Source organism: Sminthopsis crassicaudata, chromosome 2 (genome assembly GCF_048593235.1).
Source record: "Sminthopsis crassicaudata isolate SCR6 chromosome 2, ASM4859323v1, whole genome shotgun sequence".
In the NCBI taxonomy this organism is placed as follows: Eukaryota; Metazoa; Chordata; class Mammalia; order Dasyuromorphia; family Dasyuridae; genus Sminthopsis; species Sminthopsis crassicaudata.
In genome coordinates this window covers 514766273-514791261 of record NC_133618.1, presented here as the reverse complement: position 1 = coordinate 514791261, position 24989 = coordinate 514766273, and the positions used below count along the sequence as shown (strand labels likewise).

Sequence of the window (24989 nt, the reverse complement as noted above, 5' to 3'; positions counted from 1 at the left end):
AGATTAGTATGGGAAGGACTTTGAGGAGGTGGTACTTGAATTAAACTTTTAAGAGTGGGTAAAATTCAGATAAAGTAGAGAGGAAGGGGAGAGGGAATACTTGGAATGAGATAGTGAGCAGTCTGGTTTGACAATTATATAAGAAAATGTAAGATTAAAAATTCAATTCTGCAGAACCCCACCATCACCCTCAACTCCCAACTTTTAGCTTATTTATAAGACAAATTGTGGATAAAATTAATAGAATAAAAAATTTAATAAAATTTCAAAAAGCTTTTACAAAATAAAATTAAAAATATTTCAATTCAACATTTATCAAGAGCATATGCAGTATCTTAGGGAAGTGGACAGAGAGGATTTCTAGGTCTTTCTAAGATTATAAGATTTAACCAGTGAGATATCTATATGCTCTAAATGAGGAAGCAGGGACAGGAAAATGTTGAGTGAATTGACAGCTCATATGTGGTAAGCAAAGTAGCTAGAATTTGAACCTAGGTCTCTGGACATCTACTCCAAGTATATGGAAAGTTTGGAAGTAAGAGGGAATAAACCAAGAGCCTGAAGAAGAGATTTTAGGGGGAATTACACATGCCTGGTATGATTTTCCTTTCCATCTCCTGTCTTGTCCGGCTTTCTTCAGGAGTCAGTTCAAATCCCATCTTCTCCAAAAAAATTTCTCTTTTCCTTTCTCTCCCTTCCTGCTCCCACCCCACCAGTGTTCCCCCCCCCCTTTTGTTGTGTCCTATCTGACTTCATTTGAGGTTTCCTCAGCAAAGACACCAGGAATGATTTGTCATTTCCTTCTTTTTTACAAATGAGGAAACTGAGGCAAACAGGGCTAAGTGACTTCTCAGGGTCACACAGCTAGTGTATGAGCCCATATCTGAACTCAAGATTTTAAGTCTTCCTGACTCCAGATCCTGCATTCTAGCCACTGTGCCACTCAGCTGTCCTAGGTTTTTCTCTCTGAGATTATCTCTGATTTTTTTCTGTTACATAGATTGCATATAATCGTTTGCCTATTCTATTAGAATGGAGCCCTTTGAGAGCAGTGCTTGGCTTTGTCTTTCTTGTATACCCAGCAGCCTTAGAAGGTAGTAAGTATTCTTGTAGATAGGCTGATATTACCCAAAATCTGGTATTTCTGACTTTCTACCAAACATTCAGGCTTTTACTTTCAATTGGACCCTGGACCATTAATGACAAATCTTTCTATTCCCATTAAATACCTATCACTTATCTATCATTTATCTTAAGGGCAACTAGGTAACAAAGTAAACAGAGCTCAGACATGACAGAAAAATAATTTAATAACAAATAACTTATATTGCCAACTCTGTAGACTTCTCAAATTGCAGGCTTCATTTCCCCATCCCTTTACTTGAAAATTGTAGTTTTTAACTTTTGCAACAGAAAGAAGCAAATCCTATAACAAAGGCTATCGGTGAGGGAAAAGAATGTAAAGCTATCCCTAGAAATTACTTCCAGACTAGGTTCATTCACCAACTCTCTCTAGGCCCCTCCTTTTTTCTCTTCCCCCAAGTCCCAGCCCTCCTGGACTTTGCCCTACTTCCTGTCCAGGCGTGGAGGCCAGAGTCCGACCCTGACTCATGTCCCAAAACATCTTCTGGTGCTTAAACCCCAGGCCTGGTCACAGAAATCAACAGCTGTACCAGTTCTGAACCAGATTCTCAAGAGAGGAATCCCCTAGTGAAAACTGTAGGAGAGTGTGGTGCTACCCACCACCTCCCTGATCATGGAATACACCAAAGCCAAGGATTATATCTCAGCTTGGAACCCTACTTCCTTGCTCAGGTAGGTCCTTTCCTATGATCCTTCCTCTCTGACCTCCCTCCCAACATCAAACAAAGCAAATGGGGATATGGGCTAGACTACAGCTAGACAGAAATAGCCCCTCTTCTATGCCCCTGGGTACACCACCCAATTTATGCCATCCATGACACATTTAAGAGGGTCTCTCCACTCAGCACCACCTCTTCTCACTCACAGTTCTGTAGTGGTTTTGCTCTCCCCTCACTTATCCCCTCAAGTTGTCCATCCACCCACTGATATTTCCATCTTTTCTTTTCTAAGCCTATCTTAGAACCATCTCTCCTGCTTGCCCGTTTCCTCCAACCTGTTTTCTCCCAATACTGTGGCCCTAGTTAATGTGCTCTGTGCTAATCACTTCTGACATTTCCCCCCAACACCCAGGTCAGTATCCAGTGTGGGTTCCGAGTTTAGTCGTCGAGTCTGGGCATCTGCTCCACCACCACAGCGTCCTTTCCGGGTCTGTGACCATAAACGAACTACTAGAAAAGGTCTGACTGCTGCCACCCGTGAAGAACTGCTAGAAAAAGTGAGTGGCAACTGCATATCTGTCATACCTATAATTCTGGGTCCTTTAGACAGAGAATGGTGCGAACATGAGATAGTACAGTAAAAAGGATTCGGATTTGATGGATTTAGGATATGAGATGAGATACAGACATCTTATGTATAGCTATTGGGAGTTTGTTTTACAAGATAATGTATATTTGTGACAAGAAAGTTGCTTTTTTACTCCCAGTGGAGTGGGAAGTAGCAAGGAGAGAAGATAGATTTGTTATTCTTTTTTTAATAGAAAGGTAGGGAGGGATGCTATAGATGTGAAATGTATAAACTTTCAACTTTCACTATATTATTAGTTTTACCTCAAATCAGGAATAATCTTTAATTATATGTGATATATAAACAAAATGTCAATAAAACTGAAAGTAGAAAAATATATTAATAAAAGTAGAATTTAAAAGATGTTAAAAAGTCAGTGTGAAAGTGTGGGGTATGAAACACTGGCAAGGGAGATCACAGACTTCTTACCTTAAGTTTAAGAATCAATCCAAAAATCAGCATTTATTAAGCAATTATGTGCCAGGCACTGCTGAAATATTGGGGGGGAGGCAGGGAGGGAAGAGAGAAACACATACATACCTAAGAATACAGAATAAATATACAATAAATATAAAACAGCTAAATACAGGGTAGGGAAGTCACAAGATGGGATTAGGAAAGGCTTCATGTAGAAGCTTGATCTGAGTCTTAAAGTCAAAGTAAAGAGGAGTTGCATTGCTGGCATGGAAAATGACCTGAGATTGATTGTACTAAGGAACTAAGAAATCCATTTTGGCTGGACTCTGAAGAGTAGGAAAGGGGAATAATGTATAGTGAGACTGAATAGGCTGGGATCTTTAAAGTATTTTAAAAGAAGTATTATCTCATTTTCCTTCCCATTTCCTTCCCCTGGTTATCGTACCTTAGCTCTTATGAGAGATTTTAACTCAAACTAAAATAGTGCAACCCCAGCATATTGGTACGAAGTTTTTAGTGAAATGGGGGCATTCATATTTTATCCGAGAAGCAGTAGGGAGTCATTGAAGTTTATTGAGTAGGGAAGTAACATAGTCTGATTTGTATTTTAAAAATACTCTTGTCATCTGTACAGAAGACAAATTAGAGGAAGGAGAAACTTGAGACAAGATGATACATTAGGAGTCTGTTATAGTCCAACAGACAGGTGATGTGGGCCTAAATTAAGGTATAAGGAGTGAAGAGATGGATACGAGAAGTGTTGAGATAGAAATAACAAGATTTGGCAGCTGTCTGAACATGTAGGGTGAGGGAGAATGAGTCAAAGTTAATGCCAAAGTTATAAGACTGGTGAAGACTGGTTAGAAGACTTAGCGGAAATAGGAAAATCTGGTAAGAAAAGTAAGTCTGTGGGGATTAAATGGAGGAAAGATAATGAATTCTATGTTGGGTTCCAAATGTCTATGGGACATCAAATTTGAAATGGCAATTGGTGATGTGGGACTGAAGGTCAAGAGAAGCTGCGTTTTTGGATAACCTGTGAATCAGTTGCACAGTTAAGATAATTAAACACATGGGAGCTGATGAGGTCAGAGAGAGAAGAAGTTGGGCAACTTTGGAGAGATTTCAGTTGAGTAACAAGGTTGGAAGCCCAGGTTGCAAAGGGAAGCTTAAAGTAAGAGGCACAAATACCATAGATTTAGAGCTGAAAAAGGTATCAGAGCTCATCCTTACTTTATAGGTGAAGAAACAGAAATTAGAACAGTTGTTACTTGTCCAGAGTTATGTAATTATCAAGGGACAGTTTAAACTTGAATCTCAATTTCTCAACCAACATCTCTTCCACTATATGATGTTGCCTCTCCACACTCAATTAGGGACTATCATGCCTGTTGTTGTTCAGTCATTTCCAAGTCTTTATGAGCTCGTTTGGGGTTTTCTTGGAAAAGATATTGTGGTGGTTTGTCATTTCCTCCAACTCATAGAGGGGAAACTGAGGCCAGAATTTGAATTCAGGTCTTCCTGACTCTGTCTTTCATGCTAACTATCCATGTCATACTCATCTGCAGGAAAACAGACAAGGAAACCTCTAGAGCCGTGGTATAAAACTCAAATAAAAGGAGGGGTCACTAAATCAGTCCTGAGTAATAAGGATTCATGCTGTTCATCTACAGATTTAGAAATCCTATATTAACATTATGTTCTATTGTATTATTATTTTGTTAGCTCTTTCCCAATGACATTTTAATCTGGTTTGGGCAGCCCTCAGGAGTACCGTAGCCAGCAGACTTCATATTTGACTCCTGTGCTATAAAGGAACTGATCAGACTTCGAGATAACAGTGCAGGTGTGGTAGGAGAGTAAATGTCTATAGTTGTGACAAAAGCAGGGAAGCCAGGAAAATGTCCATGTTCTTGTTGGTAAGAGAATACTACTGATTCTAGAATACTTTTTGGGGGGGCCTTTGCAGGGGAGAGGTAGAAAGAACCATAGAAGAGTAGATGGAAGAGATAAAGGAGGGAGCTCCAGGAGGGGAAAGTGTGCCTTCAGGATGGCTCAGGAAGCCAAAGAAAGGAGTAGCATGGAAAAAGGACAAAGCAGGGAGAGAAAAAATAGTAGCAGGCTGGATGGGATTCAGGATGGGGAAAGAAGAGACTGGACAATAGGTTTTATGCTGAAGAGAAAAGTGTGCCTGATGGCATCTGCTTTCTATCAATTTTACGGGTAGGCACTGGAAACCTTGCTACTGAGCGGAGTGCTAACACTAGTGCTAGAGGAGGATGGGACATGCGTGGAGAGTGAAGAATTCTTCCAGATGCTGGAGGATGATACAAGTCTGATGGTCCTGGAGGCAGGACAGACCTGGAGCCCCATCAGAGTGAGTACTGCACACAAGGATCCTACATTCCCGCCATCTTGCCCAGTCTAGTCCCTAATGAGACAGTCTACTGTCTGCTACTTTAACCTAAAAGGAATCCCAGGGGAATGGCCTAAAGAAAGAGAGGTGGATAAGGAAGATAGGCAATGTATGGATGGGGGAAGGTGAGGGAAATGTTGGTGAAGAACTAGCTTATCTGAAAGGGCCCCCATAGTGAAGGTCAAAAGATTGCACTCCAGACCAGGGCTGTTGATCAGGCTTTATTAATCACAATGTCCTCTTCTAGAGTGGGATGCTTTCCTATGGTCTGGGCCGGGAGAAGCCAAAGCACAGCAAGGACATTGCCAGCATCACATTTGACGTGTATAAGCAGAACCCCCGGGACCTCTTTGGCAGCCTCAATGTCAAGGCCACGTTTTATGGGCTCTACTCCATGAGCTGTGATTTTCAAGGACTTGGTCCCAAGAAGGTGCTCAGGTCAGTAAACAATACTCTGGACCTTTCTTACCCTAAGATTGGCCAGGGCACCACCTCTCCTGTCCCCCACCCCTCTGACTTCCTTTCTTTAACTTCTTTATTTAGAGAGCTTTTGCGGTGGACATCCAAGCTCCTGCAGGGCCTGGGAAACATGCTCCTGGGTGTTGCGTCTACCCTTCGACACGTAGTGGAAGGTGCTGAGCAGTGGCAGCGCCAACGCCGGCTCCATGCCTACTAAGTACTCTGCCCCATCCTCAGTCTAGAAGATGTATTTAGCATGGAACAGAGAGGAATTGGTTTCTTTATCTGCACCTACTGTTAAAACTGGACATACTCTCCACTAACATCCATATCCCATCATCCCCCCTCCCCAGTTTGCAGCCACCACTGACCAAGGAGCTATATTTTAAATCCCCTATCAATTCTTATCCCTGAGCATCCCCGACCTAATGATAAGTTCTCCCTGTTATGCCACCAAAGAACTCCATCCATTCCTGCTTTCCCTTTAATGCTGCCTCCCCCCAAAAGGGGAGAGGAGAAAAAAATCTGACACAAACATCGTTTCCAATAAAAATAGAAAAATATTTACTATGAGAATTTTGGAGTCAAATTAAGCCAATTCCCACTTCCCACCACTGCTTCACCCCCTAGGTCCAAAGGCCTCAGTCCCCAAGTATGGCACTCAGGGCTTTTCTCCGCTTAGCTACTGCCTCTTGCTGCTGTTCCCAGTCTCGTCGTCGCTTCAGGAAAGAGCCCAGTGCTACATTTCGGGCCACATGATGGCCAAAGGGATCTCTCATCAGCTCCTGGTTCTGTTCCCCTGTGAAAAGAATCACTTCCAACATTAAAATCACCAGACAGCTAGGCTCCCATGCCTGAAGTAAAGATCTTGGCTACGGTAAGGCCTCTTTTCTTTCCTTTTCACTTTGAAACAAGTACTAGAATGAAATTGACATTTCACTACCCCTGAAATCCAGGTGAGAAAGAAATTTGAGCTGCAAATAGCAAGTTTAGAGACCTCAGATCTAGACCACCCTTGTCACCCGCAGTTTAACCCCATTCCCACAGGTGTCCAGATGTGTTGGATGACAAAAAGGAAGATCAAGGAGAAGCTCAAGTATTTACCTAACTCAGCAGCAATCTCCTTACGGTTTCCCAAAGTTGCTTCATTCCAGATGGCATCCAGCACTCGACTGCCATGACGGCTGCAGGCCAGAGCCACATAGTGTCCCTGGGGAGGGAAAAACAAAAAGAATCAGGTCTCAGGACAACTCAGGTAAGGAAGGTAAAAAGGGAACCGGAGAGAAACAGTGGTCCACAAAGTGGTTTGTCTTACGGTACAGAAAGTGGCCAGAAATTCAATAAAAAAGCCAAGTAACTGGTGTGCTAAAACTGGAAATTGGGACCAGGAGAGTAATGAAGGAAGGATGCAGGATGCCTGACCTTGAGAGGCCGTAGTACTCTGTGACGCTGTTTTCTGGTCAGAGTAGAGCTAGTCAGCACAGCATCCAAGACATGGGAACCAGCAGGACTTTGAGCTAGCGCCAGAAGCTGTGCTCCTTCCATAGAAGTCAGACTTCGAAGCACAGGGCCTGGAGTTGAGAAGTGCAGCAGGTGCTGAAGCAACAGTGACCCAGGAACAGTCATTTCCCCCAGGGGGCGAGCTACAGCCACCTCTACCTGGCAAGAAAAAATATTAAATCTAGGGTCAGAAATGTCAAATGAGGGTATATCCCCATTTCCAGTTATTTCTAACATAGCAAATTCAGGAACTTTATAACCCTCTATGGTAAAGAGTTCAAAATACAAGTTTCTTCCTAAGAATCAGAGAATCTGCTTCTTTATTAGCCATTCAGAATTCTCATCTCACCTTGTGTTCAGAAGGTACATCCTCTTCTTCTAGTTCATAGTACACCTCATAGGCTGTCAGGGAGCCAAAGAGGGGTACACATGCCACCTGCCGGGAAGGGGGTTCTGCACAATGGAATGCCTGTAGGTATGAAGAAATAGGGATCTGAACTTTCTCCACACACTTTAAGGCAGGATTTCTTAACCTAAATTTCGTGAACTTTTTTATGCATTTAAAATATTATGAGAAGAGGTCTATAGACTACCAGAATGCTAAAGGGGCCCATGACACAAAAAGAATTAAGAATCCCTGCAAAGAGAATTTAGAAAGCAAAACTGCCAGAGAAGCACATAGATGTATCTAGGTATCAGAAGAACTAGACATGGAGAAGAAAATAAAGTGGGAATAGGGGAGGGTAATAAAGATTTAGATACAGCATCAATAATAATAAAATTCCTTGAGGAATCTGAGAGTTGGTTCTCTCTACATTAAAACTTGGCAGGAATATGCTAATTGTCAATCAAATAAGCCTTGGCTTAAAGCAGCCAGCAAAAATAGCAAAACCAACCAACAATCAAACAACCAAAACCAACAATCCCTAATGGATAGAAAACTAGCTTCTAAACCAGAAAGATTCCAGGTTCAAGTCTCACCTCACCTCACCTCTCATTAATATCTTGATAGATATTAATTTAACATTCAGGACTCCTGGACTAAGGAGACACCCAATGGTACTGGTGGTGAGTTTCCTCTTTGGAAAGTTCCCTGTAACAATAAAATCACAGGTGCAGTCCTTATCCTTTATAAGTTCTAAGAAAGAGTGTCAAGGAAGCAAGGCCTTTCACATGTGGACAACAGCCTGTGCAAAAGCCTTACTACCACTACCAAGGAACTCAGGTACAAATTGGTGTCTGTTTTAATGGAGATAAAAGGCTAAAGGAACAAATCTTGACCTTTGTTTTAAAAGAAGACTAATTCCATAATAAAACTAAACAAAAAAGAACAAAAAGACTCAAGAAATAGAGGGGAGTAGAGTAGAATCTTAAACCTATCAAAAGGCTGGAAGTTCAAAATATGTGACACAGGAGAAGGGAGGAAAGAATGGCCATTGGAACATCTAGGGCTAAATAACAAATACAATGCTATTCCTGCAGAAGAAGGAAAAGTTGGAAATTTCCAGAAAGGGGGAGCTTGTGTTCCATTAAGAGATGATGTGGAACCACAGATGCCATTAGGAAAGAGATCATGTAGTAATAGCCAGAAGAAGCCAGTGAAGAAATCTGTTAGCTCTCTAGGGCATGGACCCTGGACAATTGAGAAACTCCCAGCATTTGTTAAACTTATGACCTTTCCTACTCAGAGTGCCTCATAGGAGAATAAAATGATTGTGCCAAAAGCAAACTAGAAAGCACTGATAATTATGAAATTCTGAGCAAGACACTGAAGACCTTAGGGGTGTAAGGAGTTTTCATCACTACTATGGACTGTAAATACGTAAGATCTAGGAAATGAACAGCTGACTAAGAGAATGAGAATCCATATAGATGGATTTCTAAATCATGATTTAAAATATAATAATAAAGAAAAAGATTAATGTAAAGTATATCACTGATGGGCTCTGACTAGGAATAGAATGTATTCTCATAAGAGAATATGAGAGCTTAAGTATATTTACTTCAAAGTCTTTCAAATCTGATCAAAAGGGCTTTAAACTGCTGCCAAATCAAGTATCAAAGCCAGAGTACTTAATAACATGGAAAGAATGTCAGAAAAGAGAAACCCAAGAAAATATCAAAGAATGTCAAGATTAAAACTCTACGGCTCAATTCTCACAAGCTAAGTGGTGAAAGGATATGAACAAATAATTCTCAGAAAAAGAATTTCAAAATCTTGACAATCACAAGAATATTCTAAATCACTAATAACAAGAGAAATGCAGATCAAAACAATGAAATTTCATTTTATACTGAGCATATTGTTAAATTCAACAAAACAGAGCAGTAGTCGATGTCAGAGACATGGGAAAATAGACACATTGGTACACTGTTAATGGAGTTTTAAAATCAGCACAACTATTTTAAAGAGCAATTTGGAATAAGAAAGAAAAATTAAACATATCCTTGATTTGAGGTAATTATATTTTAAAAGATTCAAAGAAAAAATTAGGAGTCAGGAGGGGGAAGGGAGAGAATTTGGAACTCAAAATTTTAAAAACAAACATCAAGTTTTGTTTTTACATGTAACTGGGGAAAAATAAAATACTAAATAAACTTTTTTAAAGTATCAAAATGCTCTAAACTGAGAACCTGACTACTGAATAATTATACTGCAAATTGTTAAATCACGATTTAAAAAAATACTTTCAATCATGACTCCGATTAAAATATTATTTTTAGTGAAAGTAAGTACATTTTGAGTTCTATAAATAAAATAAATATTTACCAAAAAAAAAAGAATAGGCAGAAATTAACATGAAAATTCTGTAGAAAAAGTCAGAGAAGGGTGGGGAAGTTAGTTATTACAAATAAAATTCTAAAGAAAAAAAGAAATTATTCTTAAAAAAAAAAAAAAAAAAAGGAAACTGTCTAAAAATATTGTGATTTCAAAGAAACAATCACCAAACAACTTAGATTTTTTTTTTAAAGAATCAATTATCATTCTCTTTGATCCAGCAGTGTCTCTGAGTAACTCAGATTCCATAAAAAAGGAAAAAAAAGACCCACATGTGCAAAAATATAGCAGCCTTTTTTGTAGTAGCAAGGCACTAGAAACTGAGTGGATGCCCACAAGCTGGAGAATGGCTGAATAAGTTATGGTTTATGAATGTAAAGGAATATTATTGTTCTATAAGAAATGACTAGCAGGATGATTTCAGAAAGGTCTGGAGAGACTTACATGAACTGATGCTAAGTAAAATGAGTAGAACCAGGACAACACTGTACACTGCAACAAGATTATATGATGATCAACTGTGATGGATGGGGCTCTTTTCAACAATGAGGTTATTCAGGCCAATTCCAACAGATTTACAATAGAGAGAACCATCTGCACCCAGAGAGAATGGGGACTAAATGTGAATCACAACATGGTATTTTCACCTTTTGCTGTTATTTGCTTGCTTGTGTTTTTTCTTCTCATTTTTTTCCCCTTTTGAGCTGATTTTTCTTGGGCAGCATGATAAATGTGGAAATATGTTTAGAAGAATTGCGCATGTTTAACATGTGTTGGATTACTTGCTATCTAGGGGAGGGAGAAAAAAAATTTGAACACAAGGTTTTGTAAGGGTGAATGTTGAAAACTATCTACATTTTGCATGTATTTTGAAAAATAAATAGCCATTGTTATAAAAAAAAATGTAAAGAATCAATCATTAAGCTTTTATTAAGTACCTATGTGTCAGGCACTGCTTCATGAACAGGCAGTTGAACAAAAGTAGGTAAAGAAGACTACAAGAAGCAATAAAGTCCATAATAAAAACTGAGGTGGTTGCAGAGAAATGCTGAGAGCAACAAAATAAAGCTTTGTTTTTAGTTATGTTGGAGGGAAGGAGGAAGATAAAACAAGGAAGACGTGGTGTGATAAGGAATGGGCAATAAAGGACAGAAACTACTCAACTTTTACTTTATTTTTGTTTTCCCTTCCAAAAAAAGAAAGATCTCTGAACGAAGAGAACAGGACAATAATTACTCATGGAGAATAGAGAATGGAAGATAAAGGAAGCAAATAGTGAACTCTTATTAATAAGTTCATATGACCAAATTAAGATGAACCATATCTGAGACTAATGACAGGACCAGCAGATGCGACACTTCAAAGATTATGGGAATGAAAATGTATAATAAGTACCCAGAGAAGGGTCAATATCATGATTTAGCAAAGGAAGAAAAAGGTTAGAAAGTGAAATCTACAAATTATATGCCAGGAAATGACAAAATTCTAAAATGTATTATTAAATGAGTGGATTATGAGCAGTTAGGTAGGGAAATCACTAAATGCCAGGATGGCTATATCCAAGAATAGATGATGTTATTTCATTATGTTATTTCATTTTTAAATAGGAGAAAAAGAATCATTTATCAGGTGAATGGTATAGACCACTGGCTTTCAAAGAATGGGCCAGGTGAGGGTCTCTGAGAGTATTTCATGACGTCTTCAAGACAAAATTACTTTCATAGTAATATTGAGATGTTTTCATTTCTAACGAAGGAAATATCAATATAATTCACATAAGCTTTATGGGTGGGTCTTCAATTTTTAGGCATGTCAAGGTATCCTAAGATCAAAATTTTTGAGAACTGCTCTTGCAGACAATTTGATAAAGGATTTGAAGCCCATTTATCCTCATAGAGCATCCAAAGGTTCTATCCTTGGCTTGGCATTGGTCAACATTATCTGTGATTTGGATGTGATAAATTGCATGCTTGTTAAACAGATCTCTTCTCAGAAAAATATTTTTAAATGCATAATATAGAATACGTAGAATTACAAAAAAAAATCAATTATATTGAAAGTTATTTCTTTTAAAACAAGTTTATAAACTCCAGTTTTAAGCCGTCTTCATTATCTAGAGGGTGAACAATATAGCAAAGAAAACAAAGAAGATACTATCTGAGAATTCACTATTTAGCAGAAAAAATTTAGGAGAATCACACTATTTTCAAGTATCTGAAGTATGTGGAAAAACTAGACATAATCCCACAGAAAAGTGGGGAAAGGGAGAGAAGTTGCAGACAAGAGAGGAAGAAATAAATATGGGTAAGAAAAGAGAAGTGGTGATCTGAAAAAGGAAAATGACAGAGATCTCGGGGCTCACTCACCTCCAGAAGCAACTGTAGAATCTGAGCCTGATGAGTCCCCACTCTACGACAGGCACCCACCAAGGCAATAATTACACCGGTATGGCCTTGTGCCAGTATAGCTTCGAGGGCAGGACTCAACTCCTCAAACACTTGGGACAGCTGAGGGTGAAAAATAACATGGAACGAATCACTGACCACTTCTCAATTATAATTCAACTTTTTTTTTTTTCCCAACTTCATCTCCTTAAGCCGACTCTCCAGGTTCTCTCTTCCCTGTTCTTTATCCCACTACACTTACCAACTGGGGGGTGGTAACGGCATCAAGCAGACGTTGCAAGGGGAAGTTGGCGATTGGATGTGATGCCAGAGCTTGTAGCTGCCCCTGAAAGTGATTCTCAAAGAGGGTCTGTAGCCATGGAGGTTCTGACACCAGCAATACCTGCTCTAGTAGTCTGGAGCTGGTCTGGTCCCGTAGAAACAGCAGCAAGGGGCTACAGAGCAGAGAAATCACAATAAATGCAAATTAATTCTGTGTAGCACAACTCATTCTGACCGACTTGTGAAGACTAGAAGCTCTCCTCTCACCTGCCATCAGCTGCAGAGTTCCGAGTGCTCAGGTATTTGATTACAGAATCACAAAGACGAGCACAAGCCTGGGGAAGCTTCTGATGCAGTACCTGCAGCGCTACTTGGAGGCAGAAGCTGGAAACTCTGTCAGTAACGAACACTGTGAGAAAGAACAGTAACATACATAATTCTCTGACACTGCCTTGCCCACTCATTCCTCAAAAAGAAACAGAGTAAGAAATGAAAATGAGGACTTCAGGGAGAGCCACAGCTGCTACTTGGATAAATCCCATCAAGGAAATGGGCAGTACCTCCCCCTTCTCCGTTCATGCTCACCCCTCCCCCAAACATGTTCCCTGGTTCTGCCCCTCCCTGACCCTCACCAGAAATATCCTTCAGAAAACAGGAACTCAGTTCTTCTAAGCAGCTCAAGAAGGTTTCAGGAACCTCAAAACTGGCTGGCTTCCATTCCCGACCTGGGACCCGCTGCCCTTCTGAAATAAGGAAAGCATGCTTTCAGAAAACAGGGAGCTGCTTCCCAGAAGTGTGAATTCCCACAAATGAACAAACACGAGCTCCACTGAAAGAAAATAACACAGATTTGGGGGAGCAGTATAAATCACCTCCCCCCCAGAACTCACCGAGTGACTGGGGAGCCCGCGGTCTGGCTATCTCGGACTCCAACACTGCCCCCCCTAACACCTGTAGCAGAGTCCTGACCACGAAGCTGCCGTGGGTGTCTCCGCTGTACAGGACTAAGGCATCGCGAACCTCCGATGCCAGCTTGAGCACCAGCTCCTCCAGAGTCGCTCGGTCTCCTTCCATTACATCTCCCTCCTCCTTCTCGGCCAGAGCCCCCGGGAATCGGGGCAGCTGCAGCAGCGCACTCTGCAACACGTGAGCCCCGCTGCGGTGACAAGCCACGGAGCGCAGGTGAGGCAAGAGAGCGGCCAGCAACCGGCCCAGAGGCCCCGGGGGGCTGCACGACAGGAGCTCCTGCAGCATCCCGCTGCCCGCCCTGTCCGTGGCCAGAGCCTGCGCCTGCGGCTCCAACTCCTTCAGCACGTTCCGAATCAAAAGCTCTAGATAAACACAAACACAAACGCAGACTATTTTTTCTGTTTCCCGGAGACACGATAAGGACGGCACTACGGGCGCACGAGCGCCTTTCCCCGGTCAGGGCCCGTACCGCACTCCTTTCCTCGCTCTTCCACAGGTTAGTCTTATCCCCGGGGAACACAGGGCCCCGCCCCCCCCCCCGGCCGAGCCCCCCTGCAGGCTCGCTGACCCCACGCCCGCCCCCGCTACGACCGCAGATCGTACCGCGCTCCTCCCCATGCTCCGGAGCCTCCTTCAGCGCCTCCAAGGCCCGGCGAAAGTAAGTCAGAGACTCGGGGGCCGGCCGGGGATGCAGCTCGGGAGCCGGTCGAGGGTGAGGATCACGGCCCTGCTCGGACCGCGTCCGGCCTCTGCCACCTCCGCCGGGCCGCCGACGCCCCGTCTTCGGGGGAAAATGTGGGCGCACCCCCATGGGCGCACAAGCAGAGGCGGCCCTCGAACCCCGGCCACGGCCCCTCGAACGTCGCGGTCCCAGCTCGGAGGAGGCTCCCGGACTCGTTCCCTCCCTGCTGCTGCGCGGCGCCGCGGTGCTTCCGTCATTGCTCCGCGCCGGGCGCCTCCCCGGAGGAAAGGATCGTCTTCCTGGGCTGGGCCCCGCCCGCCACACACGCCCTCCTCGGGCCAGGGTCTTAGGTGTTTTGAAATAAGACTAAAGATCCCTCCACAAGCGCTCGAGGAGGCGCGCACGGGATCAGGCTGCGCGCGCAGCAGGGGGTGTGCGCATATAGTCCCGGATGAGCCCTGCCCCCGCATGCTACTTTCTGGGACTGGGATTCGCGGGTTTTGGAAGCGCAGCTGACGCCGTGGCGCTTTCGTCTGTCTGGGCTCGAGGTACCGTACTCTTAACTCCCGCACACCTTTGGGCGTTGAGGCTGCGTGCTTTGGTTACGGACAGGCAGTTTCCACGACTTCCCCCCGCCCCGGGAGCTGAGCCTGCCGGCTGCGGCCACGTGACCCGCATTCGGCTCCAGCTTAGGTGCTGGCCGGAGCGAGCAGCTCTTCCTCCCAGGGGCTCTGGCTCCGGGGCAGCTCGGAGCTGTGCGTAGCGCGGCGCGGAGAGCGAGTCTAGTGCTCCCTGTGCGCGAGCCTCTCGAGGAAGGGGGGGAGGGGTGCTCAGCCCTGCGCCTCTGTCCCTCTGCCCACCCCCGGCCTCCCAGCCCTGCCTTTGCCCTTCCTCCCCAGTCTGTTTTCCCCGGCGCCCCTGCAGCGGTCGGTGCATTCCGTTGCTTTACTTCCGCAGGTAAACTTTCTCCGTCAGCATGTTAGGCCCCCTGCAGGGCCAAGTGTGCGTGGTCACGGGAGCCTCCCGGGGCATCGGCCGGGGCATCGCCTTGCAGCTCTGCGAGGCCGGAGCCACCGTCTACATCACCGGCCGAAACCAGGACACCCTGCAGGCCGCCGCCCGGGAGGTGAGCGCTCCACCACCACCTTTTGCGTCAGAAGCGTAAACTTATTTTCCAAAGTGCCGTTCAGTCAGACAAGCGGACACTTGGCAGAGGAGAATTAAAGTGAAAAAGCAAACCGGGAACCGCCGTCGGGGCTACAGCAGGCGCCGAAGCCGTATGAGTCCTTAGGACCCTGTCCCAACTGTCACTCTCACAGATAAGTCCCGCACCCCACGCACGGTCCCGTCTAATGTTAGGTTCTGTATCTACTACCCAGCCGTGTGCATGGGGTGGAGAGTAGTATTGACATGCTCTTCCCGTCCTCAATTGTCCGCTGAGAATCGGGATTCAAGCAGCCTTAAAGAGCTTCTAGAACTTTAATAAAGTATCCCAGCAACGACACAAAAACGTACAAGTCCCTTTTCCCCCACGTTCTCCCACAAAAACATATAACAGTGTCTATGGCAGAGTGTGCTCAGGTGTGGAGTACGCGTGGTTAAAGAGGTCATTCACAGCTCTTGGTGGTTGAAAGTTCTTTTCTTCCATTCCTGAAATACTCTAGTTTCCTTTCAAGCATAATGAGTCCCGGTTTGGGCAGGCCCAGGCCACTAGATCCTTTTGGGACAATACTAGAATACTTCATTTTTCATTCTAAATATAACAGGGAGTATACGTAGTGGGCAGGAGAGGATGGCGTTGCTGGACATTCTCTTTAGGAAAATCACTGGTGCTGAATTGAGGATAGATTGGAGTCAACAGACATGTATTCTGTGCCAGGAATTATGCTAAGTGCTGTAGAGCCAAAGAAAGGCAGAAACAGTCCCTAGCCTCAATGGGGAAGACAACGTACAAGATACATGCCCATACAAGATATACGCGATGTAAATGGGGATTAATCTCAGAGGAAAGGCATCAGCAATAAGGGAGACCAGGAGCACTTCTTGCAGAAGGCGGGATTTGAGCAGAGGAGGAGAGAGCATTGCAAGGTAAAAGCAGTCAGAGATGAAATACCATGTGTGAAAAGCAGCAAGAAAGTATGTCATTGGATTGTTTTTTTTTTCTTTTCTTTATTAAAGCTTTTTATTTACAAAGTATATGCATGGGTAATTTTCCAGCATTGAAAAGTGCAAAACCTTCTGTTCCAAATTTTCCCCTCCTTCCCCCCCACCTCCTCCCCAGCTGGCAGGTAGTCCAGTACATGTTAAATATGTTGAAATATGTGTTAGATCCAATATGTGTATACATATTTATACAGTTATCTTGTTGCATGAGCAAAATCAGATCAAGAAGGAAGAAAAAGAAAGCAAAATGTAATCAAATAACAACAGAAAGTGAGAATGCTATGTTGTGTTCCATAGTTCCCACAGTCCTCTCTCTGAGCGTACATGGCTTTCTTCATCACTGCATAAGTGGAACTGGTTTGAATCATTTCATTGTTGAAGAGAGCCACATCCATCAGAATTGATCGTCTTATAGCCTTGTTGCCATGTATAATCTCCCGGTTATGCTCATGTCACTCAGCATCAGTTCATGTCAGTCTCTCCAGGGGTCTCTGAAACCTGCTGGTTGTTTCTTACAGAACAATAGTATTCCATAGCATTCATAGTATGTCGTTGGATTGTGGAGTGAAATAAAGCATAAGAAGACCAAAAAGGTAGAAAGAGTACAGTTTATTAGGGGCTTTAAAAGTCATACAAGATTTTATATTTGGTCATGAGGTAATGGGAACCACTGGAGTTTATTGAATTAGAAAGATGGGGCCGCTAGGTGGCGCAGTGGGACAGAGCACCAGCCTGAAGTGGGGAGGACCTGGTTCAAATCCATCCTCAGACACTTAACACTTCCGAACTGTGTGACCCTGGGCAAGTCACTTAACCCCAATTGCCTCAACCAAAAAAAAGACATACTCAGACCTCTACTTTAGGAAGATGACTGAAATAGATAATGACTTCTGTGTCTGATGCCTATAAGACATAAAATTTGAAATGTCCACTAGGCAATTAGTGGTATCAGACTAATGGTCAGGAGATTCAAGCTGAATTAAATATCTTTATAAAGATAATCAACCCATAAGAGCTGATGGGTTCTCCAAATGAGATAGTGTCTCATTCTTCAAGCGAAGATGATTGCTGGCATGGGAAGTAGACTGCCCAACTCCCACATACTTAATCCAGCAAAATCCTGAAGTTGTACAGGAAATCAGTCTGAAGCCCCAAAGCATAAAGGGTCCTGCTATGAGCTTCCTGGTGGGACTATAGATAGATCAAATACAGACTTGTAAAACTCTGTGTCCATAGTCGGCAAGAATAGGTTTCATCAAGAATTCATAGTGATCACAAAGCTCCAAGGAACAGCAATTCAGTGAGCAATCACCAATATACTGTGGCTTAGAGCTTGAGATTTCTCACACACTCTGTCCTTAGAATCTCGAAGCTCAAGTGCTTGGAATCTTCAACATTCATAGAATCCTGACTCAGAAGATGGAGGCCAGCACAGGACCATACACAACTCCAGGCCAGCCATATCACTCTAATGTGCAGCTGGGTACAGGACCTGGCTGTGGCAAAAAGCCCATCGGGGAACTAAAGCTGAGTTTCTTGAATAAATCAAAGAAAATATATATTTACAAATATAATCTTAAAATATAATAAAATTTTAATTTATCGCAAATCTAGAGATTTTCTTTTTTTTTAATTTTTTTTATTATATATATATTTTTTATAATATTATCCCTTGTATTCATTTTTCCAAATTACCCCCCCTCCCTCTATTCCCTCCCCCCAATGACAGGCAATCCCATACATTTTACATGTGTTACAATATAGTCTAGGTACAATACATGTGTGTGAATATCATTTTCTTGTTGCACAATAAACATTAGAATCCGAAGGTACATGCAACCTGGGCAGACAGATATTAGTGCTAACAATTTACATTCACTTCCCAGTGTTTAAATCTAGAGATTTTCAAAAAGGAGAGAGAAACTAAAACAAAATGGATTTTCTAGAAGAATTACATATAAATGCCCATAAAACATTAAACAAGAAGTTTAAAAATTTAAAGCTTTTGAAAAAATTGAATAGAGAACAAATAGTTTAGGAGAATGGTAAATCATCCAAATAATAAGCTCTCTGAAAATTAGATTAAACAGAAACCAACAATTTCATCCAAGATAGCAAGGAATAGAAAAATCTAATTTATTTAATGTAAAAAATTAACTGATTTGCAAAATAGATCATGGAAATGTAATTTAAGAAACATGGTGGGGGTAGTATCCTTGAAAACTATGATTGGGGGGGGAGGAGGCGCTAGACAAATGCAACTCAAGAAATCGTAATGAAAGCTGCAAAAGAATTGTTAGCGCCAGAAGACAAAGTGATCTATCATGTTAGGAATAGCAAATTCAGTTTGGTTGAGACTGTAAAATTCATAGAAGGTTATAGATCATAAAGTTGGAAAGGTAAGAGGATACCAGTTTGTAAAGATGTTTAAATAACAAATAAGTTTATAATTGATCCTTGAACAATGGTTCTCAAAGGTTTTTTGCTTCTGCTTTGTCATGGGGAATCAAAGTGTACTAATGGTAAATCAGATTCCCTGTGTCTGTGAGATTGCAACTATAATTCCATTTGTAGCTGTAAGCCATACAATTAATTCATTGTACCTACCCTTCAAGAAACCTAGAATTCTCAAGAATCCTTTCTTTGTCCCTGCAATTTCTTATATGAACACCTGGGGGTAACCTTACTCCATTTACCCAGATCTGCTGGACGAGGAGCTAGGGCCAGTTGAGTAAGGAGGGAGGGACCTGGTGTCATTTGTACCTAAATACCATGCTGGGGCAGAGATTGCTGATATGTGAGACTCTTGTATCCATTCTACCCAGGCACAATCCCGAGGGGGTCAATGCCTGCCTGTGGTTTGTGACTCAAGCCAGGAAGATGAAGTTCGGAGCCTGTTTGAAAGGGTGGATAGAGAACAAAATGGGAGATTGGATGTACTGGTCAACAATGCTTATGCTGGGGTCAAGGTAGCGTCTTACCCCCACCCCTGTTCTTTTGATTCCTTGTCCTACTGTTTGTTCCACTTTTTTTTTTTTTAAATATTCTAACTCCATGCTTGACTCTTCCAATTCACCCTTAGACCCTATCAGCCCTTGTCTTATCCCTTTATACTTGAAACTCTTCTACCTTTCAAGTTTTACCCCCTCATACATGCATCACCTCCTCCATCATCTACCTTTCCCACTTCTCATTTCATTTTTCATTCTTTTTAGGCCATCATTTCCCATATGAAGAAACCATTCTGGGAGTGCCCAGCCTCTATATGGGATGACATCAATAATGTGGGACTCCGGTGAGTATGACCCTTTCTAATTCAATCCATAAAGGACCTTTTCAATAAGTCTGGTAATTCAGAATTTTATCCATTCTGTTATTTCCTCTACTCTGCTTGCATTCCCTCATCTTTGTCTTCTCCCTTCAGTTCTCATTGCCCTCACCACTGAGAAGCCCACCAGATACCCTCACCTATTCTTCAGTGTGCCTTCCATCCATCTGAGAGAGCCTTCAGCCTTCTCTCCACTTGCCTTTATTAACAACCTTCTAGAAAGCTCACCCAAATCAATAAGTCAAGAAAATACCTATCTCCCCTCCAATCTACTTGCTAGCTATTGTTTTGGGGTTTGGTTTTTTAGTTGTAGAGAGTACAATGTTTTAGAAATTTATTACATCTCAATTGAAAACTACACTGAAGTTATGTCTTTTCCTCTATTCTTTTTCCATCATATAAACATACTCTGTTCAGTTTTAGTAGTGTACATAAGTTGGATTGAGGAAAGTACACATCAGAAATTTGAGATGAACACCACAGCATTTCAAGCTTATTCTGGATATATTAAATAGACAAATTATGTCTATTTTCTACTTTACTGAAAGACATTATGATATTGTGGATTAACTATGGGACTTGCAGAAAGGAAGACATGAATTCAGGTCATAATGCTTACTTCTTAGTACCTTGTCACCTTTCTGAATTTTCAGTTACCTTTTTGAGTGAAATGGGAATTATAAGACTTAAAACACTTATCTCTGGGTTATTTTAAGGTTTAAATAAGAATATGTTTAAAGTATTTTTAAATTATAGGATATTTTAAAGATATTGACTTATTATTACTATACTTAATGGTAATATTTCCCATGTCTAATTAGGACCCAAAAATGAATTAGAAGTATAATAAAAGAGATACAGGTTCCATATAAGCAAGAACATCCTGAGAATAAGAAATGAGATCTTATAAGATCAGAGACCAAGGACAGCAATTTGGCTTCTTTTCTTTGAGAACAGAAATCTAAGTTGAAGATGAGGTTAATAAAATATCCTCTAAGGCCCAGTTTTTTAAATTGTGAGTTGCAACCCCATAAGGGGTCTTATAACTAAATGTGGGGGTTGTGAAATTTTTACTTAGTATCAGTAAATGTTTGATTTTTTCCCCCCTAATATCTATTTTATGTACTTGTGTAACCCAGTCATGTAAAAATTTCTCAGAAGAAAAAGTTTTAAGAAGCCCTGGGTCTAGGCAAGCTTCTTTGAAGATGAGATTAATAAAATATCCTCTAGAAGGCCCTACCAACCACAGTGAGAAGTGATAAGAAGGCTTGGTTCCCCCAAGGTTAGGCACTTGTCTGTCTGCTCTGTGTAGCATGTAAGTAGTACCATCTGTACTTCACTTCCTCTCCCCTTCAGAGGCCACTATTTGTGTTCGGTCTATGGAGCCCGCCTAATGGTGCCTGCAGGACGAGGGCTCATCGTGGTCATCTCCTCGCTCGGTGGGCTGCAGTATATCTTCAATGTAGCCTACGGTGTGGGCAAAGCAGCGGTGAGGTCCTGATGGCTGGGAGGTGGAGACTAAAGCTTGACAGAATTTGGGGAAGGGATGCTCAGGCCACTGTGGTTCATTATCTTCATCTTTTTCCAGATTATGTTGGAAAGAATAGTTCGATCCTCTCATATACTGACCTTCCCTTTTGGATTTTTCAGGAAACAAAAAAACCCATACCCCGCCTCTTTCCTACAGTTAAGCTGGTGCTATGCTTAAGAAATAGGAATTTCCTTAGGAAAAGGAAATCATTTAGGGGTTTCTGGGTAGGAGAGGCATTTTTGTTGAGAAGGAAGGCTCTGAAGTTGGGGGCAGGATCACTTAGAGGTAAGGCTGGAAAAACAGTAGTGAAATGAAGATAGGGGATCATGACTTTCATTTCTATCCTCTTTCCTTCATAGTGTGATAGGTTGGCCACAGATTGTGCCCAGGAACTACGACGCCACGGTATTGCCTATGTGTCTCTCTGGCCTGGGATGGTGAAGACAGAGCTAGTGATGGAACATTTGAACAAAGAAGAGGACCCCATAGCCCGTAGGGTCAGCAAGAAAAGGGCATGAGGGTGGTCATCTTTGTACCTAATACATAGGCACAGAACCCAAGGGGCACTGCTAGATTCAGCTTCAAGACCAGCTTCCATTCAAACATGTGTTTATTAAAGTTTGTGCGTGAGAGCACTGTGGTAAGGCTATTAGAAGGGTACAAAATTTAGAGAAGGTATAGTCTCTGCTCTCGCAGATTTATAATCTCACATGAATTCTTAGAGCTGTATTTAAAGTGAGAGAACACTACTGGAGCTTTGAGCTAGACTTTTACCTGTCTGAACCTCAGTTTATCCTTCACAAATGGGTTTGGAAGATAAGACTACTAAGGTCCTTTTCTGTTATAAATCTGTGTTCTAGAACAGAACTTCCCAAACTGTGGAGTACAACAGCGTAACTGAATGGGTGGGTTGTGAAATTATAATTATTGTCAGCAAATGTTTGATTTGTATATCTATTTTTATATTCCTATATACTTGGGGTCATGTAAAAATTTATTGGGCGAAAAAGGCTTGCAAGTGGAAAAAGTTTAAGAAGCTTTGATCTAGAAGAAAGGCAGTATAGCTCTTAGAAACTAGCATAATGGGATTCTATTTCATGGAATGAAGGAAAGGCAAGAAAGAGCCCTTTTTTCAGACATAAGCATTTCTGAGGGGAGAATACATTCTTCTCCACTCTTAATTTGGCCTTAAAGTGGAAAAGAATGACACTAATAAATAGTCTTGGGATGTTGCTGCTAGATTAATAGTTCATATCTTTTGATCATGCAATCATGAAGCTGAAAGAACGTCTTCCATATGGGGAAACCCCAGAGCTGAGTGGCAAATGTGTGGTGGCCCTGGCAACAGGTAATTGGTGGGATTAGGAGTCAGGGTGGAGGTGGGAATCTGTTTAACTGATTTGAGCCAGAGCTAGATTCTGCTCCTGCCTTTGGAAGCAAAAGAAAGGCTGATGTTGTTTGTTAGAGACCTTGGGAACTGTATTAGGTAAATAAACTTAATTTGATTAACAGTACATTAAATGTTCTCAGATCGCACAATATTATATACTAGAGTATATCTCCCCTAAAAGGAATGGACAGAAAGACATTAATAGCCCTGGAGCTAAAAAGTCATTCTTCTGAAATTTCTAAGGTAGATACTTTCTTATTGGGCTGCCTCCTTCATTCTATAATTGATTGCTTTCTGTTCTCAGATCCTAACATCCTGCAATTGAGTGGTCGGGTTCTTCCATCCTGTGATCTAGCAAAAAAATATGGATTTAACGATGTGGATGGTGAGAAACTTGGGTGGGGTAAGGGAAAAAGGGAGTGGAGGGGGGAAATGCCCTTATATTCTCAAACTTTCCTTCTTCATTTCCCACCTTTTTTCTTCCTATTTTCTTTTCCCACCATTTCTTTTTATCCCTTCCTTCCTTCTTTATCTCCTCCTTCCATTTCCAAGGTTCAGGGTTGCTTACAGCTGGGGAGTGAATGTTTAAACTCCAACCCTGGCTTCCTGTTGTTTCAGGCCGTCCTGTCTTTGACTATCTATCCCTGCGATCAGTGCTTTCTGAGGTTCCCAGACTGGCCTGGCTGGCCTCCTATGTGCCCAGCTTCCTCCGTATACCCAAGTGGATTATGGTCCTCTATTCCAGTAAATTCTGATTTTACCAGCCAACCAAAATGAAGGGGCAAGACTTCCTGTCTTCGCAAACTTAGCACAGTTGTTCTCTACTCTGCTGTATTCATCAACCATGGATCAGGGAGTGATTTGATGTTTAGATAAGAAAAGTTACTGTTTCCCCACATACTTGGACTGTTGAGCAATCCCTGTCTTAAAGGGAAGACTTCAGCTGGGTTCTTCACTATATCACCTGTATTCCTCCCACATGTAACCAGAGGGATTCCTGGTGACAAACACTTGGGATATGACACAAATTCTAGTCTCATCTGGAACATTGACTAGCTCTGGAACTCTCGTGAACTCTTGTACTACTAGTGCTTTTGCTTTTATTTCTTTTCCTTGTTGCTGTACCTTGTTTTACCCTTTAATGTAAAAGACCTCTAGGGTAATAAATAACTTGATTCAATTATTACTTTAACAAATATTTTTAGAGCCAGCTAGTCTGTACTCTCAAGAAACTTATAATCTAATTTAGGGATACAGATGTACAGAGAAGCAGCATGGTATAATGAATAGAGAGCCTTGGAGTTAAGAAAGTTGTGGATTCAAGTCCTACCTATAGCACGTGTTCTAGGGCTCATTCTCCTAACTTCCCTTGCACTGGCAAGTTGAATATCCAGAGAGTCTTTAGTGCTTTTTTTTCCCCTTAGGGTTCTAGGAGAAGGGGATTGGGGCTTCTTGCACTATGGCTTATAAATTAATGTTCCTATGCTTCCCCAGTGATTAGCAGTTGATATAAATTAGTCAGCTGGCCTAAACATGTAGGAAAGAGTATTTATTGAAGTGGTGTGGCAAAATCACTAGATAAAAAGTATCCTTCCAAGATTCACATTCTGTAACTTCTGGGGAATTGGGAGGGACATGTTTCAAGATAGGAAATAAAATACTACCTTTGCAGAATGAAAAGTGTGTTTACTAGCTTAATTACCCATTCTTGAAAGAATGTAAAATAAAATCTTTCTTGAAAAACAAAAACTAGGTGGGCAACTTTGACAAATAGGGCCCAAGCCTACAACCACCAGTGGCAATAATGGTAACATGCAGCTCCTGGAAATCTTTGCTGCAGATCCTTTTGTGTCCTTTGTGGTATCCTTGTAAAGACATGGCATGATACAGTTTTATCCAAACTCTTTGTAGAGTCCTCAGGCTGCTTTTTCTCTGGATGTCTCATTTATCCTTGGCTCTTTTTGAAGATACTGCTAAGATGTCCAAAAACTTCAGACCTTTGGAGAGATCACAAGGTCCTTTTGTTGCAAGGGCACAGATCTTCACCAAACAGTTCCCTTTGAGGGATTTGGTTAGACTGCTCTCTCTTCTAGGCTGGCCAGATACTCAAATGCCCAGATTCCATGGTCCATGGAATTATTGAATTCCCCCAGCCAATTCCAATACACTTCCTGTGTAAAGTTAATTTACTTCATGCAGTGGCTTTCATTCCTTCCAAATTAAGGAATTTCCCCATCTAGTTTATTGCCTTTGATTGCA

The 24989-nt window shown here is 42.0% G+C and overlaps 3 protein-coding genes across 3 annotated transcripts; 2 read left to right on the top strand and 1 right to left on the bottom strand.

The window, feature by feature from the left end:
* Window positions 1-1577: 1577 nt before the first annotated feature.
* CIDEB (cell death inducing DFFA like effector b) lies at window positions 1578-6292 on the top strand. Its single transcript, XM_074294369.1, has 5 exons — window positions 1578-1815; window positions 2215-2359; window positions 5075-5224; window positions 5511-5701; window positions 5807-6292. Exons 1-5 carry the CDS (start codon window positions 1757-1759, stop codon window positions 5937-5939), a joined length of 678 nt encoding a protein of 225 aa, XP_074150470.1. The 5' UTR covers window positions 1578-1756; the 3' UTR covers window positions 5940-6292.
* On the bottom strand, window positions 6263-14653 carry NOP9 (NOP9 nucleolar protein). Its single transcript, XM_074294366.1, has 10 exons — window positions 14240-14653; window positions 13558-13998; window positions 13300-13410; window positions 12935-13076; window positions 12648-12840; window positions 12368-12508; window positions 7572-7691; window positions 7145-7381; window positions 6827-6932; window positions 6263-6521 (listed from the first exon to the last, which is right to left on the bottom strand). Exons 1-10 carry the CDS (start codon window positions 14445-14447, stop codon window positions 6364-6366), a joined length of 1857 nt encoding a protein of 618 aa, XP_074150467.1. The 5' UTR covers window positions 14448-14653; the 3' UTR covers window positions 6263-6363.
* On the top strand, window positions 14577-24410 carry DHRS1 (dehydrogenase/reductase 1). Its single transcript, XM_074294367.1, has 9 exons — window positions 14577-14866; window positions 15276-15444; window positions 19307-19450; window positions 19697-19776; window positions 21166-21298; window positions 21700-21837; window positions 22619-22688; window positions 23035-23115; window positions 23349-24410. The coding sequence occupies exons 2-9, from the start codon at window positions 15295-15297 to the stop codon at window positions 23483-23485; spliced, it is 933 nt and encodes a 310-aa protein (XP_074150468.1). The 5' UTR covers window positions 14577-14866; window positions 15276-15294; the 3' UTR covers window positions 23486-24410.
* Window positions 24411-24989: the final 579 nt, after the last annotated feature.